This window comes from Saccostrea cucullata, unplaced genomic scaffold (genome assembly GCF_032062105.1).
Source record: "Saccostrea cucullata isolate Sc308-1 unplaced genomic scaffold, CSIRO_AGI_Scuc_v1 ctg1998, whole genome shotgun sequence".
NCBI lineage: Eukaryota > Metazoa > Mollusca > Bivalvia > Ostreida > Ostreidae > Saccostrea > Saccostrea cuccullata.
The window spans coordinates 108,616-120,562 of NW_026918864.1; the positions used below are offsets into that span (position 1 = coordinate 108,616).

At 33.7% G+C, this 11,947-nt stretch overlaps 1 protein-coding gene across 7 annotated transcripts in view; it reads left to right on the plus strand.

Moving 5' to 3' along the window:
• The window catches only part of LOC134272801 (apoptosis-stimulating of p53 protein 2-like), a 37,664-nt gene that overhangs the window by 19,433 nt on the left and 6,284 nt on the right, over window positions 1-11,947 (plus strand). For 5 of the 7 annotated variants that reach the window (XM_062754984.1, XM_062754974.1, XM_062754980.1 and 2 more), the window contains 2 exons: window positions 8,796-9,069; window positions 10,869-11,053. In XM_062754984.1, coding sequence (XP_062610968.1) covers window positions 8,796-9,069; window positions 10,869-11,053 — 459 coding nt within the window. Of the gene's footprint in view, window positions 1-3,180; window positions 3,632-5,084; window positions 5,468-8,795; window positions 9,070-10,868; window positions 11,054-11,947 lie in introns of those variants that run through there. The other 2 variants (XM_062755010.1, XM_062754988.1) reach the window with 2 other exon arrangements.

Below are 11,947 nucleotides of genomic sequence, written 5' to 3' on the forward strand. Positions count from 1 at the left end.
AACGATGGTTTGATCACATTCAGAAATTTTAGCGAAAAAGATGTTAGTGTTTGGGAGATTTCATCGTATGGTATGTGAGCTATAATGTATATTTTTTCCAACTGAGTGTTCTAATAGATAAGTTTTCTTTTTCAACAAATTTAAGCTTCTGAATTTAAGATATCATAGTTACAGGTTTTCAGCTTTAGATTTAGAAACTTTTTTTGTTAACAATATGCAGAAAAGATTTCTAATATGTCAGTAATGTGGTATTAAATTGAATGGTATGGGTTTTTTTTCCTTTCAACCCTTTTTTGGAGTCTAACTTCAAGCACAATCTTATTCCTAAAATAAAGTTTGCTCCAAGAAATACATTCTTTGCTGAAAGTCAATTAGCCATATAGTTCATTAGCCAAAGTTCATTAATTTTCATTTCCCATATAAACTCATTTTAATGAAGTGCTGTCCATTAATGAATCCCTACCCCCAGCGTGATTCACATCCTACAATAGTGGCACCAGCTGAGTCTCATCTTGTTGAAGTGTGCTAGAAATCGAGCTGATTTGGGTGTGTGTAATGAAGGGATGAATCATGTGGAACACATCCCATGGAGACATTGTGACAAAGTGGAATGGAGGAATTCAATTTAACTAGCTACAGGTCATTGATTCTTAGAATGAGAGTTTCACGAGTTGCTCTGACGAGTTTTAATTAATACTGAAAGCTTTTTGGCTGCATTAGAAAGATTATGAAAGAGAGTTTCAATATGTAATGAAGGATTTACAAGGATTGTATACAAGGGTCATCATTTTTCTGTTAATGCAAGATTCTTCAGGGAGTTGTTTTGAAGGAATCTTGTTTTTCAGTACATTAGGTATTGATAGAATACATTATACGTTGGTGCCGTGTTGTGGCATTCTTTCCACAGACTGGGCACTTAGTGGTACTTAATCTAATTAAGAACCTATTAAGATGATTAGGATCTCGATATATTTATTAATTAGGGAGTGAAGAAATTGTTAAGATTTTACTTTTTTCCTCCATTAAGAAAGTGTGGACGAAATACAACATAAGGTCATATATGTATAGTCTAGGTCATGCAGCGTAGTAGAGTGCCAACTTCTCAAGAATTAAGTAATTATTCAATTATACTGTCAGTGTACTAGGTTGGTTCATTCATTAGCTATAGTAAAGGCTATCAATAATTAAGAGTGCTTGATCAGTGAAAAAAGGAATTTTTGGATTGTAAATTGAATTCTATGGTTTATTGTGCCAAAAAAATCAATGTGTTAATTAACAGAAGGAAAGGCTTTTGTGAGGTTTGAAATTAAGCAAATTGGGTTATGATTTAGATCTCGGCAGTGGATAAAACCATAAAGGACACTGTCAATATTTACAAGGCAGGGAAATAATTTTTATTTTTTTGTCGATATCAAACACAAAGTCTTGGTTAGGGAGAATGCTCATAAAACATTGTTTATTGATTAGACCTTTTGACCAGTTCACTTGGAAACAAAATCATGGACAAGGAGAGGGGATTTGTTTGAATATTAAGCACCTTTAATTGTGTTTTATGTGTACTCAGCAGCTGTCAAGAGGTTTGGTTGTTATCCCTGTTCAGTTTCACTGATTTGGCATTCGACAGATGTGACCCTGACAGATATGTTTTCGGTGGTCCCTTTTTGAAAATTGGAAAATAAGATGAAGAACACAGATTTCATTACTCATTAACCTGTGAACAGAACTTTTGTCTGGCTATTGTATTTGGTGTCTATGCCACTATTACTCTCAACATTTGATATATGATACAAGCAATGTGGAAACTATCAAGCTAGGATTCAGCAAATGACCATGTCATTTTGGGAAGCTTTCACACCAACAATAGTTAACAACAGGTTTCTGAACAGATACATGCCCTGTACTATGTAAGTATTGAACAAACTTATATAGTTTTAGAAATGGGGGTATCTTTATTGATTTTGAGTATTTGATCAGTATGAAGGAAGAATGTACTGGATATAAGGAGAGGTTCATGAATACCGTAATGTGACGACAGGTTGGACTGCTATCTTTAATTTTAATTGTGCAGATCTTTATGTCATTACGATAAAGGTCCCGGACCTCCCGCACTTCTTTGTTTTGAGGTCTCCATGATCGTGGACTGAGTAGAGGAATGAAGCAGTCTGATAATAATAAACTGGTAATAATCATTGTTGCTGATCTCCTATGCAGTAGATAGAATTCTGTGATCGGTTTGACACATTGCATTGAAATCGCCTAAAACACAGAAAGGGGTCTAATGTTGCTTTCTCATGCAAAGTAATTTCTCATGAATCTTGTGATTTTGAAAAGTGATACAGACTCCTCAAAAAATACCTGTTTCGGTTTGTTGGTAGGCTTGATTTTTTGAACCATTTAGAATTGACATGTTCTTTATAGCCACAGTTTAGTTGGTGGAAAAACATAATGTAGGGCTGTGAATGTTTTGACTTGACTTTAACGGACTTGTACAAACAGTTCATTAAGGATTAAGCAGTGAGCTATGGGTCAGTGGGTGTAGATTTAATTATTCTGGTCAGACAGAAGTCAATTTCTTACTTATAGTTTGAGCCTGTCTCTGACTGGCCCCTGTGTACAAATATTGACTGAGTCTGAGGAAAATGTCTTGTTTGTAGGCAGTAATGTGTGAGAAGCATTGTAGTTTTCCAGGGGACACCGTTTGCTGAACATGTGACATACAATGGTAAACTTTTCTATAGATATATGTATTTTGTGCTCAGGAAAAAAAAATCATGAATCGAAATTAATTTCAGCCTGTCATTCAGGGTATTTGATTTGGAAACATTTAGCAAATATTTAAAATCTTTTATGTAACAAAGTTTTATTGAAATATTTCTTCAGAGTGAAACAAGTTTAATGGCCAATGCGATCTTTTGGAATATTTGTGGTTGATTTTCTCACAGTGGTAAGGAAGGATTTTACTTACAGCCCTACTAAACATAGGTAAAATCACAGCTATTTGAAAGAAGTAATGGAGGGCATAGGTAATAAGAATGGATTATAGGGTAAACCGTGACATTAAATTCAAGAGGAAGATCTGAATTATGATGGTATCCATAAAATAAACTGGTTTCTATTCAGAAAACTAAGGAGCTCAAGATTTACGATTAAAGGATATATGACAGAAATTTGTGAATGACAAGGAAAGAAAGAGATTAGGAATTTTCATGTCAATCCCCATTCAGTAAATTTTGTAGAAATTGGATCCTAAAAGGTGTTAATATAGGGAAGGGTCAGGTGGTTCCTATCACCTGCCGATCATAATTAACCTAGGTGGACTACTCACCGGGAGCTCAATAATGATTGGTCAAGCTGAGGCTGATTTACGGAATGATTAATCTAACAATTAGGGAATATGATGCAGCAGAGAGTGTTTACAGTGCAGGAATTAATGGAGAATCAATCAGTTTATAGCATTTCTGGCAGCTTTCCCCCCTCCTGACCTTGGGTGAGAGATGTCATTCACCTGAAATTTGTCCATAATTCACCAGTGATAGGATAAACAGTTCTGATAAGATTCTTGGGATATAGGCTTTCATTAATCGAGCTTCAACCATGTGGAAATGCTATGGATTTTCCCATGCAAGTCAAGGTACAGTAGTTAGCAGTGATGAGGAACTAGGATATGTTTTTTTTTCATTTACTGAAATTTAGTTAGAAAAAATTAACTGACTATTGAAAGTATGATGGATTAGATTTAGTGTATGAAAGAAAAGGTGTTACTTGGAAGTGAATGTTATGAAATGGATTTGTGTAAACTCTTCACGAGGTACAAATACTTGCCTTTTTTTGTGTATTCAAAGTATGTAGTACTATGTATATCTTAGACTGGGGAAAAACAGTAAGTTGGAAATGAAAATGAGATATTTTTGCAGATGCTGACTTTATGTTCTATGCAGCTGTTGTTTTCATTTCTTTACTCAATTCTATACACATAGGCCAATTAACGGGTTATCTGTATCTAAATTACTTGTGATAAATGTATAAGTTTAGTAAAATTCTTATCCAAATTTAAACATATTATGACACAAAAGTTTGCACAACTGCCACATAAAGCAAACAGGTTTCATTGCCTTGATCTGTGTGCACTGTGATTAAAATGTATGGCTAGGAGGTGCTTTCCACCCCATTGTATTCTTGAAAGCTTTCAGTTTGCAGTGAAATCTTGTTTGAGAATAGCCCCGTGGAACAATAAGAATATTGATTTTAGATATAATTCTATGTCATAAATATTGATTCTGTGTGAAGGTGTAAAATGGGCAGGTGAATAGAGGAGAATAAAATATCTTTGTACTCTGATGTTATCACATTTTACCTGTAATTTGGGAAGTATTCAAGAGTTGTCTCCCTCTGTGCACAATGCTTCTCTAAATTTTGGCCAGTGAATTATCAATGTTATTTGAATTTTGGATTTTTAAAAACTTTTTTTTCTGAAATTTTATAGGAAAACAATGTTTTATCAATTTTTGATTGTAAAATATTCAGATCAAGAAAATGAGAAAGAATTTACAATGCTCTGCAAATTTAAATATTCTCAAAGAAATATTTTAAATACTTGAGGATCATAAATAATTTTATTTGAAAACCATGTTAATGGGGGGAAAATCAATATTGGTTAATTGCAGATAAATTATGAATTATTTAACTTAAGGTGAAGTGTTTGCTAATATTCATAAAAGATAATTTATATTGAAACATTGCTCTTGAATCGTTTGGTATATTAAAGTTTAACAAATTATCAATTCCTCGGAAAATTTTAAAGTGTTCCATTTCGATGCTTCTTTGAATATATGTAAGTATTCCAATACGTAATTTTTAGGACCATAAATAGAGGGAAAGGTGTATTAAGTCAATACCTGCTGTTAACTGGCCATTTGAATTGATCAACTCTGTCTGCTATTGGTAATTAGGAGATTTAATCCCTCCTTTATTTAAACTGTTCAGGGTTTTTAAGAGCCACAATAACAAAGTGCTGATAATCCTCTTCATTCAAAGAGATGTAAGACAGACATTTTTCTTCCCACCTGGGGGCAGGTAGAGTCGCGCTTGATCGAGCAGGTTTATTACAAGTCAGCCATCTTGGAATTCTGAGGTCACACCAAAAATAGCCAGATACATATGTGGGCATGAGATAAAAAAGGAAAACATTTCATGTGAGAAGGAATTATTCATAAGTGGGAGAAAAGAAGTTAGTGTTTTAGAAGAAAGGGGAAGGCCTTGAGATCTCGGGGCTTGTATACAGGAAGCTATTACTGGGGACCTGAACTGTCTAGTTACCTGTTGATTATTTTTACCTGTGAAAGCATAAATGAATCATGTTTGATGAAGGAACATGGCTTCACGTTTTTCGTTTGATAGTGCCGAGGAGGATTGGGATATTAGGAGTCTTCAGTTTGTGAATTCACAACTAGAAAAGTATCTAAACATGGTAAGGTGCCCCCTCATCCCCCTCCCATAATTTACAGGTGTTCAGACAGGTAGAACAGGGAATGTTTCAAATTTTTTAATTTTTAACGGTTACCGGCTGATATCAAATTTGAATATTTAAAGAATTTGAATTCGAGGATGCACTACTTTGGGACTATTCATTTCAGTGACATGTTGGATTGTAATTGAGATAAAATAGAAAGGTGACATAATTAATGTCCCAGAAGTATTTCAATATGAGCATAGTTTATAATCATTTATTATCAGTGGTATGTATGTGACCTAGAAGTACATTCAGTGGTCAGTGGTTGTTAGTCACTTTGACTCTGACCAGGTATGATGTGCGTAGAATTCCTAATGGCCAGACAGGGAAATGATTACATATACCATTAATTGTGTCCATTATGACTTGTAGGTGTCTGTGTAAAACATTTCTAGTCATTCCCCCCAAAATTATGGAAAAAAAATATAGATGATCTATAAGCTAAATAATTTTGAAATTAGGTAGAAATTTTTCATATGTGAAGGAAGAGATACTTTAATCAATAATTCTAGTTGTTTACTATTTTAATTGCGTGTATGTCTGTCCCCACCCTGTCCAAAGCCGCACGTTGATGTGAGAGAATTCTCTGTTGACAGACAACAAGGAATTCCTCTTAACGACTAGCCAACATCATAATGTGATATTAGGACTGAAAATCCTCTTAATTTTTATTATTTATTATTATAGAGGTAGATTTTTCTTTGTAGCATTGTCTGGTACCTCAGCATAAACAATTTAAGAAAGGAGACCAAAATTGTTTATTTAAAGATTTAAGAACATGCAGCTAAAGTTTTCAGGGTTTATTTGATGTAATTCAATCTTCGGACAATTGATATTTCCTGCCCTAGATCTTTTTGTGAAATTTAATGAGATTTTAATTGCTGTCTTTAAATAAAGAGGTTGAATCAGTGCAAAGATGACGAACTGATGCAAAACCCGGCCTAATTAGCCTGTGCATCTTTTTCAATGTTTTGTTGGATTTTAGTCACCCAAACTTTTAAAAGAAAATAAACTGATACAATTTCAAGGTATTGGAAGAGAACTTTAAATGAACTGAAGTGATAAAATCTCTGTTAAGAAAGGATAGCACCGTTTTTGTTTTTAGAAGACACATGTAATTTATCAGACGAGATAATCTTTTACGGTCTACTGAGACATCTAAGTTTTTTGGGGAACCTGCCTTTCCGTTTGAAGTTCTTCATCCAGAAATATCGAAAAAAGGCTTGTGTAAGAATGTGTTTTTCTTTATATTTAAACAGTTGTTTACTTCAAATCAATAGATAATCGTGACAAGTTAAGTCAGTAATTGTTTGTTTAGAGGCTTATATATTCTAAGTACTTCTTGGTTCCTTGTTGATCAGGAAAGAAAAATAAACTCAAAGCTTTATCTGAATAAAAAAAAACTTGATAAAATGAAGCCAGGCTACAACTAAGCTTGTATGGTACACTATTATTTTAATATCTTGTCCCATGCCTGATTTAATTATTGCTGCAGTATTTTCTGCATTAGGAGATTAATTTGTACAGCACCCTGTATAGGAATTGGCTCTGTATTCAAGATAAAAGAAATGCTAATTAATCTTGCGTTAATTGATTTCTACCTCTGTGACACGTGTAGAAGTGTGATTTATAAGGTTTGGTGACATGTTTCATTCAATAGTTGTAATGATTTAATTGTTATAATGTCAAAGTTCTGTTGAAATGTTACAATCAACAAGGATATATTTATGATCACTGCTGTTACTTGTAACAGTGCAGTCTGTCAATAGTTGAGTCTCCTTCAAAAAAGATATTGTTATCAACCATGGACAAAAATGAATTTGAATTGTTATAATAAAATGTCATGTCACAGTGTCAGCTGTGTGTGTTTGTAAATACAGTCATTGTAACATAGAGAATGAAAGTATAAAATTGACAGTTCTAGCTATCATGAAATTTGTTACACATTACATGTATGATTTGATCTAGTGGTTCAGTGCCATAGAAGTATACAATTTTATGTTTGGTATCTTGAGTATTGGTATCTCAAATTCTTTAGATGTGTTGAGAAGTGATCTTATCCTTCATCCTCAAATATGTTGGTTTTAATACTTTTTTCCCCTTGTTTTTTAATGGGTTTGAGATATTGAGGTCTAACTGTAAATCCTCACTCACAGTAAAATCATTGGTACAATCTAACACATTCTTTTTCTTACAATAGATTTTTAGGAACATACAAGTACTGTAGACAAATTGCACAAGATTTTGTCCATCAGAAAGGTGTAACATGTTCTGGGTTAAGGATTATTTTATTATCCCAATCTGATTGATAGATTATCTGTGTTAGACAGGTGATAAAGTCTGCCTGGTTCTATAAACTTACATAACTTTACAGTTTGATGCTTTGTTTGTGACACTCTGGTAATTAAGTATATTGTGGAGTTAGTGCTGAATTATGATTGTATAGACACCTATTTTACAGAGCTCAGGTGGCTAAGTCAATGATAAAGACTTACATTGGGCCAAAGAGTATATTTACTTTAGTCTAGGTTCTGGGAACATTCTCAAAATTATATAAAGCTTTGGGCTGTGGTTTGGTAAATATTTTGTGTTAGAAATTGTGATAGGTATACACGTTTAGGGCATGGTCTATAAAAATATGCGCCATTTAATTTTGAAGATTTTAACAGTCTAATACTAAAAGTAATCAGGCCTTTTTTCTTGAACCATGCAAGTAGAATTGTTCACACATAATTGATATAAGTGATATTTAAAATATTTTGAAAAATTTCTATCGAGAGGAATTTTTTTTTGTTGTGTAGATTTTATCCCCAAACAATGAAATGGTTTTAGACACGCATTTTGATTCCTGATTCCTATCAGTGATTTTTACGAATTTGCATATATAAAAATGAAAAACTCTCATTCTTGACTGGGAGGAAAGAATTTGAATTCAATTAGCATATATTTTAGATGGTGACTTAGGATTTATGGTGACCTAGTTTTTTGAGCATCACTTATTTTTTGATTGATAATCACTTTATATCAATTTATATACATACCTATTTACAGTTAAAAACCTACGTGAGTTTGTCAATTAAAGAATTAGAAATAAAGGGAAAAAACTGATTTTGTAGTGAATGAAGAAGAGCATTCAACATGTTCAAAGTTGACATGAGCTTCAAAGCATTTATTAGGACGATATGATCACAATTTTAATGAAATCTTTCTTCATTAAAGTTATAATTATTTTTTACTTCACTATGTTTTCCATGTTGCTTATTTATTTTTTTTGTTTTTGACACAGTTGCCAGGAGGAGTTGACCTGACTTTGTCTGAGCTCCAGGACATGGCTGCTAGGCAACAGCAGCAAATCGAGCACCAGCAACAAGTTCTGGTGGCCAAGGAGCAACGGCTGAAATATCTGAAGCAACAGGACCAGAGGCAGCAACACATCATTGCTGAGGGCGACCGACTCAAGAAACTCCGAGACCGAGTAGAATCTCAGGAAATGAAGCTGAAAAAGCTCCGAGCTCTCCGTGGAGAAGTCGACAAGCACAGGAACACCAATGGCTCACTCAGTAAGCAAGCATTAAATTCCAGACCTTACAGTATTGAAATTTAGGGAACAGGAAATTAAGGTTGCATGCTGTTCCGCACAAATATTGGAACTATTGAGAGTGTTTTTTTCTTTCTTGATTTCAGCAGAGCATACAAATTTGGCAAATATGTTTAGTGTGTTTCTTGAATCATTACAAAGTTAGGGTAAACATGAAATGTTTTGAAATGAAAATCAATAATACTGCAACAAAAAGCATGGTATTTATGAAAGTAAGTCATGGTCTTTCAATGGATCTACTGCAAACATGGGCTAAGAGGCAATTTACAAATATTTACATTAAAAAAACTGAAGTCCTATGTTAAAACTCTAAGTCTAATTCCTCTAAGATGAATTTAAAGTTCTTTGAGATGTCTGAATAAAAGTTCTTTGAGATGTCTGAATAAAAGTTCAACATCTTTTCTGACAAGTTTGAGAAGGGCTGACAACCTTTGTGGCAGACTTATTTATGTTTTACTGTCACATTCAATAAACAAGATGGAAGGAAGAAAATCTCTCGACTGAACAGTAATTTAGGTGTCAAAAAAGTAACTGAAAGCGGAAACCAACCAGATCTGGACAAAATTTTATGGGGGAAATCTGAAAATTACTAGGAAAAAGAAAAAGATAATGTCAGGGTATTGTATTTCTAAAAATACAAGATAAACCAAGTTCTTATGATGGGAATTATTTAGGCAGAATTTATGTGAATGTCATTCCCATGTGATTTGAATTCATATATATTTACATTTTAACTGAGATGTCTTCCTGTTTATTTTGTAAAATGTTTGTAAAGGTTTGGGATGAGGGTGGGGTGGAATTGAATGGAATGAAATAAAATGACAAAAAATTTGCAAACCTGTACATATATCACAGAAATTTACAGTGTTTACCATAAAAGTAAGTTGAGAGACTATAAAAGAGATTGATGTATGGTTTGTCTCTGTGTGACTTTCATGTGATGCCCTTGTCAGTGGAAAGCAATCATTGAGCTGAATAATAGAGGAGCGTTCATATACATATATATACTGTTAAGTCCCTCCAGGCTCTACAGAGTGTTTATTCAGCTATAGGCAATATTTTGAGGCAAAAAGTACCGAGAAACATCACCTTAGTGCCTTATTTCAGGAAGCATTATGTATACACTCTGCAACACTCAACACCTGTCAAAATAACTGCATAAAGATATATCAGAAGAGGTAGAAATAGCTAAGCTACATCTAAACAACACAAGGAAATCCGAAATCTTGACATGCAATTTTTCTTTCTCATGCATATTACGCACATGCACATTGAAGAGCTGTAGAGTTCATTTAATTGCAGTCTTGTACTTTGGGAATTGAAGTAGGTTTAAAATACTTTGGAGAGGTGTCAAGCTCCTTTCTTCAATAAGCCTTTTGTGACAGAAGCCAATGACTCTGTGAAGAAGTCTATAGGGCTCTTATGGCCCTTATGGGTCTGTGAGAACAACATGCAAAAAGAGTCTACTGAGGTTTATGTGAATTTTCTTTACCGTTTGGTTTTTTATTTCTGTTTTTCTTGACTGCCAATATATAAGATGTAAAAACTCCAACAAAGAAGAGACATGGCCTTGTGTAATATTTTTTTGGACAAGAATTTCCTGTTTTTATCAAGTTTCTGGCAAATAGCATTTTCATATGAGCACTTCAAAGAAAAATCCTTGAAAGATAAAAAAGATTTCTCAAGAGTCATATTGATGAGAATTATGCTTACATGTAAGGAAACACAGAATATGACGACAATATATTTTTTTTTTTGTAGACACGGAATTGGAGAGTGTGAAGGCGTTGTTTACAGAGAAAGAGAAGGAGCTGGTGATGGCTGTAGCCAAAGTTGAGGATCTAACGCGACAGCTGGAGGCCATCCGCCAGGAACGAGCCAGCGCCAAAAACGGCACCCAGAATCCCGCGGCCATAGAACTGGAAAAACTCAGGAAGGAACTCATGGTAAGGGAATGCATTTACTTTAATATTTGAAATTAAAATCTTAAAGCATACTGAAAAAAGAAAGAAAAAAGTTTTCAATTACTTTACCAAAAAGATCCTAGGCTCATAGGATATAGGGATTGAGTTTTTTTTTAAAAAAAAAGGTTTTCAGTTACAATACCAAAAGATTTGTAGGGATTGAGATTTATAAAATTACTCTGGAACTTCAATTAATTTACTGATCTTTTTCTTCATATTTTTGATAAGAATTATGTAACTTGATCTAAATTGCATGTTTGTAATTTGAAATGGAAGTGAATTTGTCAGAATTTTAAGTCAGAATATCCTAGGGAAGAATGACAAAATAGACCCAGACTGTACTTTAATTCAGAACTGGATGAGATTATGAGTCATCTGTAGACTGTAAATGGAAATTGTGACATGACTCGGCGAGTTTTCCTTTGAAGTCAAGCATACTGTAACTGCGATACAGAACACTTTTTGTGGGCGTTTCTTATGCAAATGAGCCGAAACTGTACTGTATCATCAAAATATCAACGATACAGTACGGTTTATTTTTAGCGATGACGGAAAGCTGAATCTGTATACTGACACATTAGAATCGTTCAATTCCCATGAAAGCACTGTTAGTATTTACTCAAAATATGAGGTGAATTAAGAATTACAACGTAAAGTTATTAGTGTCGGATTCAAAAATTTTAGAAAGGAGGGTGTTGGACAGTTCACAAATGATTACTTTGACCCCCCCCCCAAAAAAAAATACTAGTAAGTGGAAACTCGTATAATATTTCGGGGGGGGGGAGGATTTATAACCAACCAAGACACTATGTGGTGCTATCGTTTCTTGTTGATAAATTAAAAAGCGTATGTATACAAGTTTAGCAAAAATAACTT